The sequence below is a fragment of the Homarus americanus genome, unplaced genomic scaffold (assembly GCF_018991925.1).
Source record: "Homarus americanus isolate GMGI-L3 unplaced genomic scaffold, GMGI_Hamer_2.0 scaffold37032, whole genome shotgun sequence".
In the NCBI taxonomy this organism is placed as follows: Eukaryota; Metazoa; Arthropoda; class Malacostraca; order Decapoda; family Nephropidae; genus Homarus; species Homarus americanus.
In genome coordinates, this window is record NW_024731852.1 from 6,259,621 (window position 1) to 6,286,076 (window position 26,456).

The 26,456-nt window shown below is 38.1% G+C and overlaps 1 protein-coding gene across 2 annotated transcripts in view; it reads right to left on the reverse strand.

Moving 5' to 3' along the window:
• Window positions 1-5,516: 5,516 nt before the first annotated feature.
• Window positions 5,517-26,456, reverse strand: part of LOC121867979 (alkaline phosphatase-like) — a 60,042-nt gene continuing 39,102 nt past the window's right edge. For both annotated transcript variants that reach the window (XM_042368157.1, XM_042368156.1), the window contains 7 exons: window positions 25,372-25,544; window positions 22,876-23,074; window positions 21,330-21,463; window positions 18,805-19,003; window positions 15,838-15,938; window positions 10,295-10,418; window positions 5,517-6,883 (listed from right to left, as the gene is read on the reverse strand). In XM_042368157.1, the coding sequence (XP_042224091.1) occupies window positions 6,630-6,883; window positions 10,295-10,418; window positions 15,838-15,938; window positions 18,805-19,003; window positions 21,330-21,463; window positions 22,876-23,074; window positions 25,372-25,544 (1,184 nt within the window). In that variant the 3' untranslated portion in view covers window positions 5,517-6,629. The remainder of the gene's footprint in view (window positions 6,884-10,294; window positions 10,419-15,837; window positions 15,939-18,804; window positions 19,004-21,329; window positions 21,464-22,875; window positions 23,075-25,371; window positions 25,545-26,456) is intronic.

Below are 26,456 nucleotides of genomic sequence, written 5' to 3' on the forward strand. Positions count from 1 at the left end.
ACTCAACTGAGTAGTGCCCCCTGAGATGCTTATAAACCTCAACTAGGTCCCCCCTTGCCCGTCTGTAGTATAAGCTAGGCAAGTTCAGGCGCTCCAATCTCTCAGGGTAGCTGAGGTGCCGAAGTGCAGGCACCAGTTTGGTGGCCCTCCTTTGAACATTTTCAACCAACTGACAGTCCCTAGCATATCTCGGGGACCAGATGGGGTGACAGTACTCCAGATGGGGAAGCACTTCACTCCTGAAGATCGTCACGAGGGACGGACCGTCTAGATATCTGAACGACCTTCTTATAAGACCCAATAATTTATTTGCCTGATTTACCTTCTTCTCACAATGGCCCGAGAACTTCAGCTCATTGTCAACATACACACCTAGGTCCTTCTCACACACAGTCTCAACTAGTACATTTTCTTCATCCCGTTGGGACATATGATACGCCTCCTTACCGTTGGTACGCCCCAGGTGCATCCTCTTACACTTCGTGACATTGAATCTCAGCAGCCATTCCTTCGACCATTCCTGGAGCCCACAGAGGTCCTTCTGCAGCTCTTCACAGTCCGCTTGGTTCTTAATTTCCCGAAATAACTTGCCATCATCGGCAAACATTTGTATGGAGGAGTGTACAACGTCAGGCATATCGTTTATGAAACAAACAAACAACAGCGGGCCCAATACACTACCCTGCGGTACCCCACTTGTTACAGGTACAGATGACGATTTCGTGCCATTAATCACCACACATTGCTTGCGGTCATGTAGAAAGTCTTCTATCCACGCTAGGACATTTCCCCGAATTCCGTACCCTTCCAGTTTGATTTTCAGCCTTTCGTGGGGTACACTGTCGAAAGCCTTGGCAAAATCTAGGTAAATATTGTCGATATTACCACCCCGTTCTAGAATATGGGTCCAAATATCCAATACCTTGAGCAATTGTGTCAAGCAAGAGCGCCCCGGCATAAAACCGTGTTGGCAATCTTTTACAAGGTTGTTTCGTAGTAGATGTTCCATCGCGGCATCTCTGATAATACTCTCAAGTACTTTACATATTATGCTGGTCAGGCTCACCGGTCTATAGTTGTTCGTGGAGTGACTATCGCCCTTCTTGAAGATAGGACTCACATAAGCCACTTTCCATTCACTGGGGACCATTTGTTCATCCAGGCATTTACAAAACAGAATCTTCAGGGGCTCTGCAAGCTCGTTGCACAGCTCTCTTAGCACTCTAGGATGCACCATGTCAGGTCCAGGACTCTTATGGACCTTTAGCCTGGACAGTTTATTTCTAATACCCTCTTCTGTGAACACAATGTGGGTCAGTGCTGTGTCGAACCGTCTGTCCTCAAACGCAGGAAGGTTAGTTGCATCCTCTCTTGTGAACACTGAGGAAAAGAAGCTGTTCAATGCCTCAGCTTTATCCTGGTCAGAATCTGCGTAACTACCATCTTCAAGCCTCAGGTCTGATACTCCTACTCGCGTTTTCAATTTCGACTTTGCATAGCGGTAAAACGCCTTTGGGTTTGACTTGACCTCGCGTGCAACCAGCCTTTGGAACTCCTTTTCAGCCCTCCTACACTCTATCTTTGCTTGGTTTCTGGCTCTTGCATACATCCTCCTGTCTTGCTCATCGTTTGACCCAACCCACGTCTTGAATTTCTGGGTTTTCTTCTTAATTTTGTCGACCGCCGCATGGTTCATGTGTAGGGATCCCCTCGTATTCCTAGAAGCACTGGGTTTGGTCTTGGGTATATATTTATCGATCAAATGGGTCATTTTACTAGTTATGATATTCAGCGTAGTGTCTGCGTTCTTGTACCTTAATAAGTCAGGCCAGTTGATACCCCTCATCTCTTCCCTCATCCCATTGTAATTTCCCTTGTAATATTTGCACCTTGGCCTGGCCTTATCTTGAACTAGGTAACAGTTAAATCTGAATGACAACACTGTATGGTGACTGGTGCCAACTGGGGCAAGGTGTTCCAGTTTGGCCACCATACCCTCCTCGTTTGTTATGATGAGGTCAAGTGGCTTGGGTGTTTGCTCCCCTCTGTAATGTGTCGGGTCTCTCACATGTTGGAACAGAAAATTATCTCTCAGAGTTTCTACAAAAAGAGTAGCAGGATTATTCAAGTCATTCGGGGTGGACTCGTTTCTCCAGTCGATGTCGCCATAGTTAAAGTCCCCCATGATAAGGAGGTGGCTGGGGTTGAGCATCGCCGCATTGTATATTAAGGTTCTTAAGTTCCTTTGATTTAGTGGGCCACAGTTTGGGGATCTGTAGATACACCCGACGATAAGTAAGTCCCCTCCCTTTAATTTAATTTTACACCACTTGGACTCTTCAAAAACATCCTCTCCCTGTACCCTCGCCTGGCTGACTAAAAGGTCTTGCCTAGCGTAGATAACCACACCCCTCCTGCAGGATTCTTGAGTTAGGTTCGTAAATGAGTCATATCCAGCAAAACTGAACTCACATTCCTCTGAGTTGATTCTCCTGTTCTTGTACAACAGTTCTACAACTCCTACAATATCTGGTTGGTGTACTCTTAGTAGTGTTTCAAACTCCTCTCTCTTATCAAGGAACGTGTCAGTATTAGTGTACATGACATTCAAGCCAGAATTTGTTCTCGGTAACGTCTCTGCTCTTAGTAATAAACCCGCTCCACCCACATTCTCAGAAGCTGCAGCATTTGCTAAGTACACTGTATTTTGCAGGGTGTGGTTAAAAATGTCATTGTTTACACGGCGCTCGTTCCCTCCTGTCCGTTAGGCTGAGCTGGTGCCGCCTCCCGGGTGGGGGGTGCACTGCTGCCCCCTGGCCCTGTGTCGGTGTAACGACCACGGTCGTACACGTCAATTAACGCCAAAATCAAATGATTCATATTACGCTCAATAGCCCACAAAACATGTACCTCTGCTTTTATTTTGAGTCCTCCATCTGAGGAGTCCGTTTTCTCGTCACTTCAAGACGCCTCAGTCCTCCGTTATCCCATTTTCTCTGACTTACTGAAACCAACCTCTCTATAAAATGAATTTGAATGTGAGAGAGAACACCCTGGTTTAGAGTCAGCTTAGATATGTCGGTTTACAGTTGAAACATTCAAGATCCATTGTGAGTGGTGTTGAACGCTTCAACTGTCCTTATTGTTGGTAAGACGTGTCAAGTAAGTGAGTGTTGAGTCTGCCAGGACAAACGATACCCATCGGTTTCGTTTCCTAAGATATCCAGGAGTTTCTGATCGCGCCTGAAGTTAGATCATTTTGTCGCCCCGACATCAGAGAATCTGATGTTTGTAGTTTAATTAGTGTCAGTTATCTATTTAAGAAAGTCATTAATTTCCTGAACTATTCTGTCAGCTGGTATAATCTCCAAGATCTAACGTCTCCCTGTGAATAGTTCCTTGTTCGCTGCAGGCCTGAGCTTGCAGAATTGTTTTTATCAACGTGTATATTCCACCTTTTCCTGGCAAGCTCAACCTCTGATTAGATTATATGAATAGACATAGGAAATTACCCTGATCCGGAACACCGGAGTTCATAATTAAATATACGGTGATCCAACCTGGTAGAGAAGGTATGTTGTTGGTAAGATTGACCTTTCTGGCATGAATATGGAGGCCCAAGCTGCCCAGCGGGGGCACGTATATACCTCTACACGAGGGAGAATCACGCATTCGTGACTCTTCTTCCACGTCTACAGGTATGTTCACGTGTGTTCCACGCCGCCATATTAACTCAGTTTAACTTAGTCATTTTTTCGAATATCAGTGTTCATGTTTCAACATAGTACCTTCAGTGCCAATTAAGTCAAGTAAAGTAGAGCTCTAGCTATCGTCTGAACCGGTGCCAGACGTATGTTTTGTATAGTGAAGTTAAATATTCACGCATTCGTGACTCTTCTTCCACGTCTACAGACGCGGATGTGTTAGCCACTCTCCTGAGGGTCGATAACTACCTATGGGCACCATCGTTCTTGAAGACTGTCTCTAAGGGCGCATTTAGAATCCCAGGACACGATCCCCCCGGGAAGCGCCCTCACCACTCTGCCAGTGTGTAACGAGTCAACCCTTCCATGAGTGCTATTATATAATGAAAAGTCTGGGTGGTGGCAGCTACCCCTTGTAAGTATAAAAAGTGTTATACAAAGAATAACATGGTTCCCCAGACTAACCCATGTATAAGAAAGACATAAAACAAAGTATACTTCAGAAAGGTAAGAACATTGAAACTGAGAATACAATCTATATGAAAGGAAATGAAAAGAAAGAACCTTGACTTGGAAAACATAAGTAGAGAACCATAAGAGTTACTTATATAAGAATATATGAGAATATAAGGTATATAGAGGTAAAGAACATATAAGAATATAAGTAAGAACATATAAGAATAAATATATATGTACAGAATGGAAGGAGAATAAGTATATTAAACAGGGTACTCATTGGAGGAATGCTACCCAGAACAAATACGTATATGAGTAAATAGAATACTACAGAAAAATAATATCTATATGGTAAATTATTGAAAAGAGAAAACTCGGCCCGTTACATCGGCACACTTGTTTCCACTACCCTCCCCCTGAGTATAACCCATGTGCACCTGTCTCCGTTCCTCCTCGACTCTCTTCTTCATAATATGTGTCCTGAGATAACAGCATTTGTTATATGAGAAATGTTCTTTAACAGGTTTTGACCGAATTATATGGTACTCGTCAATGTTGAGGGTTTATTTCTCCAGCAACAAACCAATAACGCTCCTATGAGCGTTAACCGTTGGTAAAACTTGTCAAGTCTGTCAGTCTGAATGGCATGTGTGAGGCCTTGTGTTTGTACAACCGCTAAATATATAAATATATAATGTTATGATAATTATCAGAAACACATAGGCATAACGAGGTTTATTACAAAGTGATGAAAAGGATACTGTACAGTGGCTAGTCCACAAAACATGTAGCCATGTCTCTCTATTTGAGTGCCCCGTCATAGGAGTCCGTTTTCTCTCACTTCAGGACGCCTGAGTCGTCCGTTTTCTCTTAATCTCAGAATGCACCAGGGACTTTGTTATTTCTTAGTAGTGACACAGAATTTGAAATTGCAACCCCAATTGCAACTCGGACAATCCCAGAACCAGAAATTTGATATGGACAGTTCAGATTTCGTCCGATTTATCCGAAATCCGGATTAAAGGGGTCCGAATTAACGAGGGTCGACTGTGTGTGTGTATATATATATATATATATATATATATATATATATATATATATATATATATATATATATATATATATATATATATATATATATATATATATATATATATATATATATATAGTTATATATCATATATATATATATATATATATATATATATATATATATATATATATATATATATATATATATATATATATATATATATATATATAATGCATGATACATATATAATAATATGGTACATGTATGATGAATGTATGATACATATGTATATAATGTATACAAAAGGATTGTAATTAGTCTGCTTGCTTGTTAAGTTTCATATTTTTCATCATTACATTACACAAGTGATATAATGAGCCATTTCACTTGTTTTAATAGTGCAAGTGGAGTCTGGCAGCTGCTTGAGAGGCTTCTTTTGAATCCTGTAACTGGTCTACTGGCCTCATAGACATCTTGTATTATATTATACACTACCTGTACACTCACTCACTACATCTATACTTGCATAATAAGACGAAACTACATAAAAGACACTTCATATTTGTACAATACAGAATTTGCAAAGTCTAAGTTAAGACTAAAAAATACTAATAAATGGACTATAAAAATCATTTTACCTATTTTTTTTAAATGAAATGAAACGGTCCACTTACAGCACATTTTTTTTACAGGATATTTACAGTATTTTGAGAAAAATTAACATGAATTGTGAGTTGATGATTCTAAGATTATATATTAGCCAAGAATTTAATCCAGTTAGATCATACGAGGTGCTTGGTGGAGGAAGGGGTGAATCAACAAACAACATGGCTAGTATGGAGATACAGTTTGTGCACCTACTTGATGCCTAGACTTTTCTCTTGACTGATCCATTGTTTAAACTAATCAATTTTATATATAAAACAATAAGAAATATAATACATGCACATTTATTAATGCTGTACAACTAACCATATTAGTAATAATGCTTACCTATAAAAATATTAAATATACATGCTGACAACATTCTGCCTTGTACTTTGAACCACAAGAGATTATTAGGTTTTCAGTGTCATAACTTTATAAGAAAATATTTTCCATTAATTAATAAAAATCTCTGAAAAATTGGCCTTGATTTATGAATGGTCTTCCAGGAATACAAACCTTTCATAAATTAGGGGATGCCTGTACTGTAAACAAAATTGCACCATAATACCAAACCATATTATGTCCATTCTGATAAATATTTGCAGTTAACTTAAAAATAAAAGCTTTAGTAAATATTAAATATAAGAAGTGCACAGCATAACAAGCATTTCAACACAATTAAATAACAATTTATATTAAATAAATACCTAAAGTAAGTTTTCAACAAGAAATGAAGCATATCAAAACACTTATTTCTGAAAGGGTTACATTAAAAACTGGGAATGTGCTCAATATGTTAACATTTTGGTAATGTGAACAATGGCCACGTACATCAATACTACAGAACTGGTTGTGTTCAATGAAATTCCTGAACTTGTACTACTTTTTCTTCTGATGCCTTTCACATGTTTGTAGAGATTTTGGGGTATTTCTGCTGGACGATCACAATTATCTTCATAAGGACCAATACATGCTGCGTAGGCCATCACATGAGCCACATAGTTCTGCTCATGGACCCGGTGGAAAAGGTGAGACATTGGTCCTGTAAAGATAGTGGAAAGTGAATATTCCAAATGTTACACGTTACTTTTATATTTGAATAAATAAAAGTATATTGACAGAGGGAAAATGTATGCGAATAGCTGAATGTCAGAGTGGCCATCATGTTTTGCTACCGTCATTCCCTGTTGAGCCCTGTGACAATTGCGTAGTTCCATTGACCCACGAAGTGTGGTGTGTCTCTATAAGAGACGTTTTTCATACTGCTGAAGGACGAGCATCAATATTGGCGACTCTTTATTTCAAACGGCCCGCTTGCCTGTGTCCTACATGGAAACATAATTTATATTATCATTGCCTAAACCAACCAATAAATAAGCAGGTAGGACTAAAAGACGCCAGATTTAGCTACATTTTTAGGGGTACAATTTGAATCATGTGTGCATGGGTGTACGTGAGGGGTAGTGAGTATAATGCGAGGCATTTATATAATTTATTATCAAAATTTTCAGATTATTTGTGCTTTTTCTCAACTAAATTATGCTATTATATAGCATAAAAATAAATAATTATTATATAAGTTCATGGAGCTAAGCAGCTCAAAAGTAGAAAGTGGCTTGTGTAAAAAAATATACCGACTCCTTATTTCATATTGGTTTTCTTCTTACACAGCTATTCAAAACTCAATGAAATTTTCAAAATTTTGCTTATCTAATTGCTAGTGCTGTATTCTTGCAAAATATATCCAAAGCTCAATTACATTTTTGGATATACAGTGAACCCTCACTTTACGCAGTCAATTGAACCCACGGCGGCCCGCGTAAAGTGAACAACATAACATATGGGATTAATTGAAATAGAGACTGGGCCAACCCCCAAACTCCACTTTTTCCCGACACAATACATACGTTTTAGCAAAAATAACATCTTAACTTTATGATGGTATTCACACACACATAATATAGAAGGGAACAATCAATAAGGGAATAATATACTGTAGGTTAGGTTAGAAAAAAACAAGGTTAAGGTTAACACTTACGTTAGAAGAGATGGGTCGGCGTACGGGAATGGAGGCTGGTTCCGAGGCAGAGGGCAGGCTACTGGCCCTCAGGTGAGTCTTCATCACTTTTATCCACACTTACTAGTGCTCCCTGACAAATCCCTCAAAGTCATCATCATTGTCTCTGTCTGTCACTATCACTGGCTTGGGCTGGCTGTGGTGGGTTGCGGGCGAAGAACTCGGTAATGCTTTGCTGACGGCTGGTGTTGATGTTGTTGCGATACACCTTGATCTAGGGCTCCATAGTCTGCAACAGCTGGGTAGTGAAGATTTCATAACGGTTATCGTCAGGGTGAGTTTCTCAACACACTCGATGGCACCCCTTACATTATTATGTGATAACTTGCGTTCTTCTTGGGATGACGCACCACCTGCCTCTTCACTGACGTCATCATCATCTAGCATCTCATTGGCAGTCACATCAGGATCCCTTATCACCTCCAGGATGTCATCGTTGGTGGTCTCGGAGAAGCCTGCAGCTGTAACACTCTGCGCAGCTTCTCTGGCAAGGTCCACTGCTTCTACAACAGTCTGAACCTCACCAGTCACAGATTTACTCTGCCTCCCACCTGGAATACCTTGCAACACATGTCTCCATGCGTGACGAACAGTTGCTACAGACAGTTGATCCCATGCCTCCACCAAGAAGTCCACAGCTTTCTTGACGTTGAATGTTCTCCAAAATTGTTTCACAAATACTTCTTGCTCTGCCAACTGTTGTTCCTCGTCGTCTTCGCTCTTGCTATCGGTATCACCCAGGTTATGCAACTCATCCTTGGTGTTGGTGTAGTCGTTCAGGAGCTTAAATTTCTTTGCAGAGAATGTAGCTTTCACATTACAGATCAATTCTTGGTCCATGGGCTGTATTAATGACGTAGTGTTGGGAGGAAGGAAGACCACTTTTACGTTGGGGTGACGATCTAACAGCAGGGGCGAGTGTCCTGGTGCTAGACCCCGACTTCCTTTTTCTTTTCAAATGACACACGCATTTTCTATACCGAAACGTTTCCAGTTAATGTAGTCTCCATGTATAATTTGAAAATTATGGGGGCCCCATGTGCATTCAGCTGACTACATTAAAGGTAAGTGCTCAGTCACACTGTATCCATTCCTCATTATTTATTACTTTCACTGTACTGTATCCATTCCTCATTATTTATTACTTTTACTGTACTGTATTTCATTGTAGATTTTTTATTAAAAAAAAAAATTATTTTTTTTTATCTATGTCGGACTTACGACCATTCGGACTTACGACCATTCGGACTTACGACCTGGATTTGGGTCCCTAACCCCGTCGTAAGTCGGGGTCTCGCTGTATATATATATATTTTTTTTTATTTATGATGTTTTTGTTTGTGACCTTTGACACAAAAAGAAATGAGGAACCAACCCACCTTTCGTTGGAGGAAATTTAATTCAACAAAATTGGTTGAAATAATTACCAGCATTTCATTTATTCTGTAAGTTTGATACTGTACAGACGGGCAAGGGGTGACCTAATTGAGGTGTATAAGCATCTCAAGGGGCATTACTCAGTCGAGTGTCCTTACTTGGAGCTGGCGGACGCTCGCCCCACAAGGGGTCACAGCTCATGATTGAAGAAGCCGCAGGTCCAGAAAACTGTGAGGGCAAACTTTTTCGGAGTGAGAGTTGTGAACTCTTGGAACAATCTACCAGAAAGTGTTGTGACGGCACCAAGTGTGAGCTCTTTCAAGACCAGACTTAACCAACACTGGAGCGGGTTCAGATAAATTCAGGAGTCGGTGCATGCCCAGTACTTGCCAACAGTGTGTAACAGAGACGTGACAGATCGCCCAAGCGGCTAACAAGCCAATCAGTGGTAAAGAGGATAAAAGTAAAGTAAAGTAAATATTAACCTTCTTAATGGCTAATGATGCAGGTTACATCACTAAGAGCCTGACAGTTCCCAGACCCCCTCCTGCTGACTCGTCTCAGATAAAGCCACAACCCCTCACATAATGCACAGCCAACAAATATTTATAAATATAATTTTTTTTTATTCTGAATATTAAAGCAAAGAAGTCCAACCCCATTTTTTAATACCATAATAGGTATTGTCAGCCCAATAGGTAATGGGGTTGAGATTTATCCAACTGACATAACTATGAAAGGGTTAAATCATGGATAAAAAAAAAGTAGTGCAATGCTTTAACTAGAGACTACCGATTTTTCTACTGGTCAATGGATAAATACCCTCTTGGGCAATATTTTTTTTTATCAAGAGCCGAAGAGATATAACTCCTAGTAGTTATCCATTATTCATAGGCAGTATGCCACAATTCTTAAACATAACCAGTTTGAACCCCAACTTTTTTTTAAATATATAAACAGTCAAGATAAAGGATTAAACAATGTGAACTGATATTGTACCTATGGCATATGCTGCAACATCTTCACCACCGTGAGTCTCTGAGCCAGGGTAAGTTGGGACAGCAGCCAGGGCCTCAAAGTCCTTGTCGGTTGTGTCCACTCCAGTCAAGTTGCGCCGAATTACCTTTACATCAAGAAAAAGGTGAAATTAATATTAGTTTTTGTTTCTGCTATCATAAACAGTTTTGCTGAAGACCTAAATTTCTGAAAATGCTAACTTACTACAGGTTGTACCTCTCTAGTCTGGCAACCTCGGGACCTGACCGGTGCCGGACCATGGAAATTGCCGGACCATGGAAATTCACCCTTTTCCTGGATAGATAGTGACTTGTGCTTATGCTTGGAAGCACTAGCACCACTTTCTCTGCATCATGGTCTCTTTGAAGACATATTGAAGGGTTAAATGTCGTATAGTAGCTTCTCAAATTTCGCGAGTTTTTAATTCTTAACGTATTTTATTGGAAACACAAAAAATAAATAAATAAAAATTTTGACGGTGGAAACTTGAATTTCGACGGGTTTGAACGGCCCGCCAACGTGCAGACGACGTGCATAATGTGTAAACAGCGTCATTTCTCTTATGTACAAAAGATTCATTATTGTTTATTACTGAATGTCTTTTTTATTGAATTAATGTTTATGTGTGCAAAATGAGCAATACAATTCATTAATAATACGTAGAATATTAAAACACACGAGGAAATGACACAGCATTGTTTTCGTTGATTACAAAACCAGTGACTGACTGGTTCTACATATAAAACTGAAGAAAATAAGACCTTGGCTGTAGCTGTAGTAAAATTAATATGGTTGTTTTAAGTAATGTTATTTAATGTTAATAAATGGAAATAAATGGAACAATAGAAGTAGCTAACGATAATGGTAAAGAAAAAAGAGATCGCGTATGTAAGTGGGCATGCGAACACGTGAAAACATATCGTCATTACTTTACATAAGAATATGAAAGCAACACTTATTTACTGTTCATATATATTTTAATTTATGTTTCTGAATTTCTTTTTATTGAATTAATGTTTGTGTGTGCAAAATTAACAATACAATTTATTAATAATACGTGGAATATTAGAGGAGACGAGACGGCTGCCGGCATTGTTTATGTTAAAGCTTACAAAACCAGTGACTGATTGGTTCTACATATAAAACTGAAGAAAATAAGACCCTGATTTTAGCTGCAGTAAAATTAATGTAAAAAAATTAATATGGTTGTTTGAAGTACCTGTAATGTTATTTAATGTTAATAAATGGAACAATATAAGTAGCTAACCATTAATGGTAAAAAAAAAAGTGAGACTGCGCGTATGTAAGTGCGCACATGTGAAAACATATCGTCATTACTCTACATAAGAATATGAAAGCAACACTTATTTACTGCTCATATATATTGAAGGGTTAAATGTTGTACTCTGTATAGACAAGCAGAGAGAGAGAGAGAGAGAGAGCAGCCGAACTGCCGGATGTAAACAAACCTTAATTTCCCGCGGCTTTTTTTTTTTAAGGGGATTAGCCCACCCGGGCATAAGTCACTGACCCACGAGGGGCCTGAGGGGCAAAAATTTAATACTCCTGTAATAATAATAATAATTAAAATAAGTAAAAAATAAAAAAAATAAAAAAAAAAAAAGCTGCCTATCTACCTGTTGGACAAACTAAAATCGTTCCGGACCACGGGAGTTTCCGGACCACAGAATGCCGGACTAGAGAGGTACAACCTGTACCAACAAAGGACATGGATAATGAGATGTGGAAATATCAACCATAATAGTACAGGGGCATAATTGTGGTTTAAGGTTGTGGTGATGGCAGAAGGTGGTAGTGGTGGCAGAAGGTGGTGGTGGTAGGAGGAGAAGCTGGTAGTGGTGGTTGGGGAAGGAGAGGTGGTGGTAGGAGGAAGAAGAGGTGGGGGTGACGTCAGAACCATAGATAGAGATCTATGGCTCTGGGTGGTGGTACAGGCTGTGTGGATTAGCAATGCCTGGACTAGGGGATAGGCAAGTGATTTTTCATGTCCATATGCCTAGCATACAAACTAATGTTTTGAGGTAAATACCTAGACAAGAATTTGTCAGGTGTTGTGTCAGCCCACCTCCCCGATATATGTTTAACCAGGATTAGTGTCCCACATCAAGTGCAGGTAATTTATCTCTACATTAAGCCGTCAACCCGCCTTTAGTCAGTCGGTGAGTGGCTGTAGACATGAGGCGACAAGAGTTATGACCTCACATGACAAGTGTTACTGACACCAGATTATAGGTGGAATGGTAGTCAGGGTAGGTGATAACAGGTGATGCCTCTGCCTCCCTACACACCCTGTAGGTGTGAGGTGAGGTGACAGGAGTTATGATATTAAATGACAAAGATTACAGTCATTGACACCAGCTGGAAGCTGTAGTTGTCCACTGGATAGAGAAGGGTAAAGGTAAAAGGCCTTTAGACATACACAAGTGATCTGTGATAAACACAATAAATTTGAAGTTTTAAGAGATTATTTAACTTTTCCCAGAAAGACATTCAGGCATGCAAATTTCCTCCAAAAATCTGTAATGGCAGTAAAAAAATATCCGAGCAAGTATACAGTATTAAAAAAGTCACTTGTCCGGGACAAGTACTGTTTCTGCACCACATAATCTGCACAGTCGACCAGGGAGATCCATCAAAGGGCTGCTGTCAACAGTGTACTGTACCAGGATTAGTTACCTATGTCAGGTGAAGGTAATTTATCTCTACTGTACATTATAGCAACAGCTAGTCAGTCGGTGTCAAGTTGTCAACATTTCAAAGGAACCAACCAAGCCGAGAGGCAACAGGAGTTATGACCTCATATGACAAATGTTACTGCCAGTGACACCAGATTATTGGGGGGGATGGGTAGTTAATGTAAGTATTCACACCCAGCAGGTGTGAGGTAAGGTGACAGGAGTTATAACATCACTTAACAAGGGTTACCGCTACTGACACCTTTTAGACGGGCACAAGTGATCTGTGAGTTGATACACTCAATAAATTTGAATGGTAGAAATGTTTTTGTTTTGTGTATTAACTTTGCCTCCAAAAAATCCAGGCAAGTAAATTTTCCATATTATGTGTAGTCTGAGGTGGATGCAAATCTTATAAAAAGGGCATTCACATACTTAGACAATCTGTCCCTTATAATACTCTTTAAAAGTGAGGTGCTTCTCCGTTTGCAGTACTGTTACCCTGTCTGGTCCCTGAGATATGCTAGAAACTGTCAGTTGATTGAAAATGTCCAGGGGAAGGCCACCAAACTGGTGCCTGCACTACAGCATCTCAGTTACTCACAGATTAGAATGCCTGGACTATAGGCAGGCAAAGGGTGATCAATATAAGTCCCTGAGGACATTACTCACTCAAATGTTCATACCTGGAACTAGCAGATGCCTGCCCCACTATAGGTCACAGCTTAAGGTTGTAGAAGCCACGAGTTCAGACAATAGTCAGGGCAAACTTTTAGAGCGAAACTTGCAAACTCTTTGAATAACCGGCCAGAGTGTTGTGACAGCGCTGAATGCGAGTTCATTCAAGACCAGACTTGAGCAACACTGGCACAGGTACATATACATTCTGCAGCCAGGGCATCCCCAGTAATTGCAACAGTGCTGAACAGAGATGTGACCTAACAGGCTGATCAGTGACAAAAGGGATAGAGTAAAATGAAGCTCCACCAAGGCAACTATTTCATATATCAAGGAAATAATAGATGACCACTCTACTAAAGTCACAACTTCAAATTAATGAATCTGTCAGTACAGAAAACTGTCAAAGCAAATGTCTTTGGCTATAGAGCTGCAAACAAGTACAGTAGAATATTCTGCCAGAGAATTCTGTAATGGCATTAGGTGTGAGCTCCTTTACATCCAGGCCTGAGCATTGGAGCAAGCTCGGGTACAGGGAGGTCCTGCTGAATGCGTAAATGATGAATAAAAATTTGGTTTAATAAGTAGTGTTTTGGGTATGAAAATTCACTGAATGCGCTAATACTGGGTATTTGTTTTAACGATGTCTGTTGACAATCATCTTATCTACCTCATTGTACACTCACAAAAAGATTATTCTGCACCTTTATGGGGTCATATAATATGACACACCGGAATAAGAGATCTGATAACACTGATCATGGCTTCTGTCGTTTCAGAGCCAAGGGTGCAGAATATTTTTCTAGCGAGTGTATATTACCTTTCTTTGTACTTTTCTCTTTTTCTTTTCTTTTTTTAAATCTACCCAACAATGATGAATCCAAAGATGATAGCTGGCATTATGATCAGTGCCACTCCAAGGATGAAAATGAAATTGGATGTACTACAGCATCTGAACTCTGATGAAAAAGTCTGATATTTACAGAGCCCTGGGGTTAGTGTCATCAACAGTGCATACAATCAACAACTTGTTGATTCCTCAGATGAAGAGACAAGAAGATACCTCTGTCTCCTCCACCCACTAACAATGCAAGGTCAACACAAGCAGCATTCATTTTCAGCTCTGGTAAGTACAGTACTGTGTACTGTATACTAAACAATATTTAATATTGTTAGGTTTTAGGGTCGAAATTCTTTAGGATGGAGTGGATCTAAGTCTATGGGTTTCGGGTAAAAGATTTTGGGCTGAAACACATCTGTTTTTAACAAGGCATCACATGGAAAAATGGGTCCCACTGAACAAGAATTCACCTAATGACCACATTTTCAGGAATGCATATACCCATTAAGCAGGACCTTACTTTATAATTTAAAAAAAACATGTATGCCCATAATACTTGTCAACAGTGTATAACATAACTGACTGATGCCCCAACTGGATAGTAACCCCAAAAGTGGTGATGGTGATAAAGTAAGAAAATTATAATATAGAACAAACCACCTGCAGATAATCCCTCCAAAAAATCTGCACTGTTGAGCTGAGAGCTTTAAGCATTTTACCTTTAAAAAGGTAGATCCCTGGATCCCTCAAATTAGAATATGTACTACAATTAGCTACCTAGCATAGAAAGCAAACACAAGAAGCAAAATGTATACTGTACAGGTGCTCCTCTACTTATGAACGAGTTACGTTCCTGAGGCTTGTTTGTAAGTCCAATTGTTTGTAAGTCCAACTTTACTCTTGTAGATACCAAACATATTGTAAAAAATGAAAATATTATGGATATGGAATACAGCTATACCCTTTAATACAGCCTTAAAACCTGGCTCACTCTTCTCCTCTTAGGTAATGTTTGTTCTATATGGAATTTTCTTCAAAATAATCCAGTCTCATCCACATTAAACACCTGTTCTGGCAGGTAACCCTCCTCAGTGATGATGTTTGTAGGTTGAACGTTCTTAAGTAGAGGAGCACCTGTACAGTATTAATGGACCCAGCTGCTGGTTTTCCAATACAGGAGACTTGGGTTTGATAAATGTTTTACCCAGTCCTTCTACTGTAAATGGTTTCACCTTTACCGTTAATTACCTGATAGGCCCAAACCATATACTGTACCATTTTCTTAGTCTCGGTACAGAAACTATACTCACATGTTCGCCATCCCACGAGTAGTTGTAGCCATGGCCATTGGTGAACATAAGGGTAGTATAGGGTAGATGATCCGACACATCATCTTCATTAATCGTCACACCTTGAGAAGCATTAATATTGCATTACTTAGAATGTACATAAACTCTTATGATCCCCCCAATAAATCCTACATTGCAGTGCTACAGGCTGACCTTGCAAATTCATGTCTCAGAAAAACAGACTTCTTTAACACTTATTCCACTCTATATAAATGATGTGGCTTAGAAATAAAGAAAATATAAAACTCTAAAATAAGAAAATATGAAGAGCATGGGTGTGTACTGTATATGTGTGGTGGTGGGCTATAACTGCATGGCCACACTCCCTCTTAATGTGACATCATGGCATACACACAGAGCAGCAACCACATGTCTGAGTCTGTAGGTTGACTGCCTGGCCGAAGTGGGTGGATTGAGTGTGGAAGGAGCTATTTTTTTACATAAAGTATGTGCTACTGTATTATATTTTATGATACTCTAGGTATCAATTTTATTGTTTATCATACAAACAAATATGGCAGCTCATCCTCGCTGCGCATAGTATTCAAATTACAATTCTAGCCGATTCTGGAAAAAAAAATTATTATTATTTCATTTTGGTGCTGGTTAGTTGAATCCACCGGTTACCCGGACTGCGTTTCGCCGTTTATCTACTGTAAACTGTATAAATATGAGCAGTTATGAAAATCCATGTGCATGCAAGTCTGAATATTTGTTCTTTTTTATTTAGATGTAATATACTGTATACAGTAAAGCCTCCGATAACAACGGTTCGACCAACAACTTTTCATATTTAAAACCCTAGTTAATTTAGGACCCAATTCAATTTACGTCCTTATTTCATTCGTATTTACGACCAAAATATAATAAAAATATAATAAAATTACATTTTCATATAAATAATAACTAATTCCGATGTTTATTACAAAAAAATTACTGGAAAAAAATGAAGAGCGCCTTGCGCAAAGAAGCTGCCTTGCTAATGAGTGGTAAACAACAGTCGGAGCTTGGCGGGCCTTTTGTTTTCACGCATCTGGAACAGGAACTGGAGAAAAACTTTCTCAGGTTTCTTACAGCATTTATGCATCCCTATTAAACATGAGCAAGAGAGCAAGTGATGGTAGTGTTGGTTCAAAAACTAATAGAAAGTGTCTAAGCTTAGCCGAGAAACTAGTTGTGTTAAAACGATATAAAAAAGGTGAAAGGTCTGTGGATATTATATGGAGCAAGCAATGAACATATTTTCTGAAGTGGATCCATTAACAGAACAAAGTATTAAAATTTAAATAAACACAAATGACCTCTACATAAAGATGTATAATGAGAAAAGAAAGCAGCTGTGCAAGGTTCTTTCGACAGCTTTATTATTCGAAGGCCTAAACCATCAACTTAAGCTACACCATCAAATTCAGCATCATAAGCAGCTTCAACATCAGTTTCAGGTTCAGTAACAGTTTCAGCAACAGCTTTATGGAAAGCTACAGCATCAGCCAGAGTTGAACCTACAGCTTCAGCCAGAGTTGAACTGATGACTTCGTCATCTGAGTAAAAACTCGCACAATATTCATTAGCTGTCCTTATGTTTAGACTTTACCATCGCTGGTGAATAGAATTTTAAATTTACATTCGTAAATATTATTTAAAACATATATGAACAGTAAATAAGTGTTGCTTTCATATTCATATGTAGAGAAATGACGATATGTTTTCACATGTATGCACTTACTGCTCATATGTTGGTGTTCCCAATCGTCTCGCCTTATTTCTTTACCATTAGTGGTTACCTACTTCTATTGTTCCATTTATTAACATTAAATAACATTACTTAAAACAAACATACAGGTACTGTATTCAATTTTTTTACATTAAGTTCACTACAGCTACAACCAGGGTCTTATTTTCTTCAGTTTCTTATGTAGAAACATCGTCACTCACGAAAACAATGCCGTCTTGTCTCCTCTTGTGTGTTTTAATATTCTACATATTATTAATGAATTGCATTGTTCATTTCACATATATAAACATTAATTCAACCAAATACATATTCAGTAATAAACAATAATGAATCTTCTGTAGTGCATATTTTTAAGATAAATGACTATGTTTCCTTGAGTGCACACATATGCATTGGGTGTAAACACTGACAACAATGTTGTCTCTTATCCTCTTGTGTTTTAATATTCTACGTATTAATGAATTGTATTGGTCATTTCGCATATACTGTATAAAGATTAATTCAAACAAATACATATTCAGTAATAAACAATAATGAATCTTTTGTACATATTCTCAAGATAAATGACGCGGTATCCTTAAATGCACATGTATATGTTGACGTTCCCAATCCATCGTTTTTTTCTTTGCCATTAGTGGTTAGCTACTTCGATTGTTCCATTTATGAACATTAAATAACGTTAATTAAAACATATACAGTATATTCATTTTTTTAAATTAAATTTACTACAGCTAGAACCAGGGTCTTATTTTCTTCATTTTCTCGTGTAGAATGTCCCGGACTCCCGGCTGTAAACGCAAACGAAAAAATGGCATCCCATCTCCTCTTGTGTGACCATATTATTATTCATTTATATTGTATAAGGAGCATTCAGAAACATTATTTAAAGAATATAGTTTGCAATTTCCATTACCGTACTGTAATTGTATTGTTTTGGGGGGAAAAGAGGGTAAAAAAGCCACACAAAAGATATGAAAAGGTCATGCTCGGGAACGCATCTCATTATTATTGCTTTATTTTAATGGTAATTAATGATTCGCGATAAGACGATTCACCTTACACTGCAATATTGGAGGTCACATTAACGTCTTTATTCGAGGCTTTACTGTACAGTACAGTATACTAAATATGATTTACAAGTTACAAAATTAAATAACTGTTAAATAGGACTGTACATGTAAGTACTATCATACCCAGGATGTTGTTGCCTCTTTCAGGATAACCATTTATAGTCATCACATGAGAGTGGTCAGCAGTGACTATAACCAGTGTCTCCTCCAAATCTACCATCTTAAGTGCAGCCTCCACTGCCTCTTCCATGGCCAGCAACTCCTCCAGGGCTCGGCGTGGCTGACCCCAATGTAGGCCGTGGTCTATCCTTCCTCCTTCCACCTGTTTAATTATTGTTATCAACAAAGGAAATGGCCACACAACATATGAACAAAAATAAGCAGCACATTGTAAATACTGTATTCATTTTCAAGCAAAAAAATATATTGTGCTGCATGAGAGAGGTGTAGAAATTTAGATTTTCCAGAAATACTGAAGGAACATGTCCCAAGATTCCCTTAGGGGAAGTGCTGACCCTTTAGAGTACAGTACTTAAATCAATCCCTTACCGAAACCTTGGAATACCTGAGGTTCCACAAATCATCTCATAGTTACTTTATATGAAGTTTATTATCACATGTATCACCACTTCAAGAAAGATTCCAGGTACTGTATGATCCAATGTAAATGCAAAAAATTAAAGATGTATGGAGATATTATAATTATCATAAAAGTTTACCAAACACAGTACAGAATAAATAGCATAAACTGATAAACTATATATTTTCATTTTCTTCAGCTGAAATTAGTACAGTAGCCTTATATAAAGATTTTGTTCAAAATTCTCTGCACCATATTACCTGTATCGAAAATTTGTACTAACTGAATTATCAGAAATTATTAATTTTTTCACTTTATGACATAATAAAGAAAAGTGCAATGTACACATGAAGCTGTGGCCGGACAATGCAACTTACACTTAAACTAGGCTTGCCTAGGACACAATGGGAATTATGAATCAACCTGGGACATCTGTCACATAGGCTTGGCATCACATCAAAGACAAGGATAAGTTTATCTGCCTCTAAGGTATGTACAGTATGTATATTTGTTAGCCAATTGGGTTTACAATAAGTTTGTGGGGATATGGTTAGTAATGGTACTGGCTCACACCTAATATAAATCACACATTGCTACCTCAATGAAGATTTAAATCCAGGATTAATGGACCCAATATGATACCCTTACTGCTACGGTATCCAATTCTTCACTCAGTTCTTTTTGGTATGTCTTAAGACAAAGTATGAAACACGTGGGTTTGAGTCATTAAGTTCTTTCATCTTTTATTACTATTTTGAAATGTTTTGAACAAGGTGGCACTATAAATTTTCTTACAAATATTATATTGAACAATTTTAATAAATAATATAGCACTGTACACTGCATTTAAAAACTGATCTCTTATAAGAACTATTGTTAATGATACATCTCCATTACAAGGTGTTTGCATGATTCTATTTCCTTTGCTGATGTTTTATTTTACTGGACTTCAGTGGGGTTCTTAACCCTCAGGCCCCAGAAGATATTCCAGAACGTCCGCCTATTTTCCCGCCATTTTTTATTTACAGTATTACCCTGCTTTACATGCTTTACACGGTTTAAGTTTCACTTTCCGCGATCGATTTCTCATTTACGTTTAGGTTTCACTTTCCACGATCGATTTCTCATTTATGCGGTACCTTGCCAGAACCGGACTTTCACTTTCCGCGGTGCATCTACTCATATACGCGGTGAAGTATAATTTTTTTTTTTTATTTAGCTCATAAAATTCATACAAATTACCTGGCCAGAATATAATTTACATTGCTGGAATTCTTACAATATGATGATCATTTTGAATATAAACATCATGGATTTTGCATTAGATATACAAACTTTAGATCTAATGTAATAATTTGGTTTACACAAAGCAAATATTTTATCTTTTGTGCAAAATATATGAAGTTTACATCCAAAATATTCCCTGACCTGCAAGGAATCCAGAAATGTCAATTATATTACCCTAACTTTAGTCTGAGGTATTATTTATTACTAAAAGTTAAAATCTAGTGTTTTCACCCAAACATTTCTCAGAGAGGTAGGAGCTAGTTAGCTGGGAAGAGGGGGGGGGGATCTGAGTCCATTATTTGAATGGACATTAACCTGGCAACTGTATTTCTCATAAATATTAATTGTGTGAGCATACCATCATAAAATTAAGATGTTATTTTTACTACAATATAGGTATTGTGTCTGAAAAAGTGGAGTTTGGGGGTTGGGCCAGTCTCTATTGGTATTAATCCCATATGTTCTGTTGTTCACTTTACGCGGTTTTCACTTTCCGCGGTACCCTGTGGGTTCAATTGACCGCGTAAATCAGGTACTACTGTATTTATTATTATTATATATTTTTTTTAAATTATTATTGGAAAAGTTGATTTTTTCTCGATTTATCCCTGCAGGGGGGGGAAGGGGTACTGCCAGCAGCACCCTAACCCGGGGCTTAAGGGTTAAACAAACACTTTTTAATTAATATTATCTGTGTAAGAATACAAAGTGAACTTCTTTAATATGTACAGTATGTATGTACAGTATGTGTATGTGTGTGTGCAGGTACATTTTAACTTACCAGAAGGAAAAATCCATCATCATTTCTCTTGAGTCGCTTAAGTGCTACCTCAACCATCTCCTTCAAGGATGGTGTACCGTCCAGGCCTGTGTCCCTGTCCACCTCATATGGCATGTGAATGTCACTAAATAAGCCTGCAAGGATCACACAAATATTACACTTGCTAATCAGGATAACAGTACATTATATTGTATAGTAAAAACTTCACAATTCAAAATAATAGGGGCTTTAACCCTTACAAATTACGAGATTTTATGAATTATGAGGGAAACCTTCTCCCGAAGGAATCAAACAAAACAACAATACAGTACTCTTCTGTGATCTTCCACAATCAAAATTTAAACATTTCTAGGTACAGTACCAGATTTAGGGTTATCAGACATAAAGACTCAAATATTGAGCAATGATGAAAAAGCAATCGAAAGAAGTTTTTGCAGTAGACCGTAGACATGCACTCCACAATTAACATGAACTGACTGACAAGTCTGACACACACATATACTTTTTTACACTGAGGCGGGCGGTCACATCCTATGGTGACATGCGAGTCATACATTTTTGTACAAGATGTCCCATAGTTCGATAATTAACCAAATATTATGAAAATTGTAATATACAGCTGTATATATTTTAATATTTTGAAATGTCTATCATACTTCAGAATTTTAAAATTTAGTTCCTAACAGGAAAACATTACAAATTATGAGCAGTTGGTTACACCTCTGCTATGCACTGTTGGCAAGCAATGGCTCCTGAATGTATTTGAACCTGCTCCAGTATTGGTCAAGTGTGGTATTGAAACAGCCCACACACACAAATTACGTATCAGTAAAACTACAGTATGAAAAAACTAACATTTTAAAAGTTCAGAATCACTGAAATATGAAGTTGTTCAGTTGTATTTCCCGCCTCGACCAACGGCTGTTCACTCAAGCGGCCAAGTCTGTCACACTTGTCCACCAATTTTCAGGGACCGTGTAATATTTCAGTGTGATTCTGATCTTTTAAATGTTAGTTTTTGCATAATTTAGTTTCACGGATACATAATTTGTCTTAGTATGCCTTATTGTGGGTAAAAAAAAGTATATATTAAATGCATCCTCCGAAGGCATGAATTTGTTATCAGAGTTTAACAGTTAATTCATGTAAAAGATTTCTGATAAAATTTCCTACTGTACATGCTCCTGTTTGAAATAATGAAGGTATGTATCTTTTTATAATTTAGCTAAATATCTTTCTCGTCAGAAACGGTCATCCCAATGATTATGAATAAACTCCTTTAGAAATACATCAATACTTCAGGAAGAAATCAAACAGATTTGCAACAGCCAATCAGCTGTAACTCTTGAGGAGGGGGCGGGGCATCTTTTCTCAGCTGAGAAGAAACGCACTATAGTACAAATACTGTAACTATGAATTTATTCTCCTATATGGTGCTCCAACTTAGACTGAACAGGTTACAGCTACATTGTCATCCATGTCCTCGACTCACATTAGGTCCAGTACAAGCATACCTGGTAATCTTCCCCACCGAACCTCAACTCACCTATAAGGTATTCAGTGTCATCAATATCAACTGAGCGCAGTTCCTTGGTTGTAGTGACATAAGCATTGGACTTGCCCTGGGCATCCTTGTCATTCTGCCACTCCTTCACAAGGTTTCTGCCATCAGTTCTTATACAAATCTTCTTGGCATCATCTTCCAGTGGATTCCCCATCTCCTGTCGACCTCCACCCATGATCACCTGGAAACAGAAGTTAATAATTATTTCCTTCCTTATAACTGTGATACAATGCAATAGGAGAGTGGTATCAACTGAGGGTTTTCAGTGGAAGAATAGTGTTTTAATCTAAACTGTTTCTTTCATTATAAGAGCTAAACACAAGTTTTCATGTAAAGCTCCCATAATTGTTTTCTATTCTGCATTTTACAGTTACCCACATATGCAACATTTCTTATTTGACAGGCAGCTCAGTACATGTGGCAACACAGCAGTCATAGTCAAGGTACTCCAACTGGGGTGTGATTACTTTTATGCTTATCCTCTTCACCACTGATTGGCTCCTTAGCCGCTTGGGCAGTCGGTCATGTCTCTGTTACACACTGTTGGCAGATACTGGGCATGCACATGAGTGATGATGGGAAGGGGGGCACAGAGCCCTACAACATTATTATAACACACACATAATATCTAAAGAACAATAAAATATAAAGTCATTGCCATAACCCAAGTTCAGCTACTTTGATTCTATAGGGTTGCCACATGTACAGAGTCTCCTATGAGGTGATGAATAGTAATTACCATATGTGGCCAGCTGCACCATACAATAATTTACTTCCATACAATATCTTCCATCCTTGCTTATCTGCACTGTGTTATCTGGTGCAATTTGTTACCCGTATATACAGAGGTCTTACTAAAATTGCAATGCTATATACAGTAAGATCTTGTATTTCGCAAGTAATATAAGACTGGAAAAATTGCGCCAAATTCAAATTCGCCAAACGCAAATACATAAACTAATGGGAAAAATAACAATATACACTGGCCACTCTACATCCTCTGATTTTCCCATTTATAAACTCCAAGTGATACAAATTCTGCCTTTATTGACCTGATTGTGCTTTCCAGAAACTAGTTTTTAGGCCTTCCTCGAGTAACTTAATCACACGCTGCTTATCCTGCATCGAGTACTTGGCAAACTTAACTCCCTTATGATAGTCCCGCTTCTCCTCTTCCTTATTTGGCCGCTGAGATGGGTCTGTCTCAACCCCACCAGCATCAGTAGGACCCCCAGTACAGGTAGAGGCTATTATCTTGACTCGACAGGCGGTAACACCACACAAAAGAGCACACAATAGCAGCCCGGGCTACAACGCGATAGTTGCGTTCTTGTAAACCTCTTTTACGTTCACCACCGGCAATTCGATCACCAGAACGCTTCTTGGAAACATTCTTCTTACCTTGTCTTTCCATTTTCATCGCTAACACAACAAAATTGGAGAAAACAGTGAAAATCACGGGGCAATCGACAGAAACCGCTCGATTCAACTGATCACGTGATGTAAACAGAGAGCGCTGGTGTAAACAGTTATTAGTCCTTGCTGCGAAACATTCTTTTTACTTATTCTTTTCATACAGTATTTATGGGTAACAGTTAAATTTGCAAAAAAAAAAAAATTTACAGAGTACAGTACGGTACCTCTCAAAAAAAACACTTCACAAACAAAAGACATGCATCAATTGAACATGTGATGTCGAACGTGAACTGTAAACACTGCATAACCCCGCGCCATGCTTAAAACATTATGGAATCAAAACATTGAGGATACAATCGCGCTATAGCCAACATTCATATGAAAAAGTTCGTGTTTTACAAACAGCGTTCCCCTATTCATCAACTGCGTTACAACCAATCACGTTGACAAAACTCACGTTGTAGCAGATACGACTGTAACTGGTATGAGGGCTGTGATGCCATTCAAGACGGTGGCCAGCATTCAGCTGGCTGGATCTCGCGAAATTCACGATATTTTATGCCATATGTAAGACTTGGTTACATTAGGTAGTGCTCGCGAAATTCAAAAACGCAAAATGAAATTGCGCGAAATATGAGATCTTACTGTATTTATATGAAGGACAATTTACTTACTCACCAATATTGTGAGTGGAAAATGAACAAATAATCTCTATTCTTTCCATTCAAGTTTCATTTGCTTATTTCTAGTAATATTTTGTGCCTGTAACGGATTCAGCATATACTGCCACAGGATAACTTTCACTTACACAATCGAAATTCATCTTGCAAATTTTCAGTACAGAAAGTAACAAAAGGTCTAAGGTCAACCTCAGTACCAACAAAAATCATCTTTAGTGGTGTGTTGAAAACATCATAAATAATAAGTACAGTACAGTATATTATGAATACAATTTTGAAGTTACTGAACCAAGTTCAAACAACACCTAACACACTACTTTTATCATCCAATTGTTCATAAATTCTAAGTGTGGTACTGTAGCAGTTAGAGCAAATCAAAAACCTTTAATTTCCTGGCAGGTTCATCCTCAACAAGCTGGCGAGCAATGTCCTTGCATTTAAGAGCATCTGGTCCCGCTGTGATGATCTTGGTGTCACACTGCCACCTACGCTGAGAAGTTTTGGCATATAGACCGGCGGGGGTCGCATGGGTGACCTGAACTGTTGTCACTACACCTGTAACCAACACAACAATATTAAATACTTCTTTGTTTCACCATAATTATTATTAATATAATAAGTAATTGTAATAAATTTTGAAGAAAAACTAGAATAAACACACCTATAACTGACTACACCCCCAAATAATAATATGGATAGAGTACATCGTATGGCTGCTGATAAGGTAACAAGTTCAGATTAATAAAAAGGTTCAGAACCATTGCCACATACTAAGACTGATTTAAAAGTTATGCAAACAAACATGAACACTACTTTAGGCATATCAGTTTGATACAAGTGTTATGGATTTCTTATACTGTATAAATACTGTATAGAAGGATTAATCCAGATAAATAGGAGTTTAATGTTGAAGGCTATAACTCATTTGCAAACTTTTCTGAGTCTTATAATAAAAGTGGTTATCTATTCTAGAAAGACTTCGAGCCTGTCGATCAAGTTAGAGTACTGTACATGAGGAAGATTTTTAAGTGCCAAAATGGTGTAAAATTACAATGATGGGATGTGACAGTTTCGATGTTGGATGAATAATCAGATTACTGTTGCAGTTTTCTGAACCATGAAATTAAACAATGAGCTCTAACTTCTGGTAATGGGCAATTTTATCTACTGTACAGTTTAAGGATAACAACCTCAACAGCCCCATAATCCTCCTGTAGAAACTCTGAAGGACGATTGTTTATTCCAACATGTTCAGTCTCAATCCACTTAAAAGGATGATTATTCTTTGAATTTTAACTTTTAACTCGTGACAGTCTAAAGTCAGTAACACTCAAAAACTTTCTATAGTGTACATTACAGTACCTATTTTAAGGTCTGGTAAACATCCATTCTTTCAGCCTTAAAATGTTCACAAGACCAAGATGGATGGACAGGATGAGCAGACAAGGATAAACAAATATGACTTCC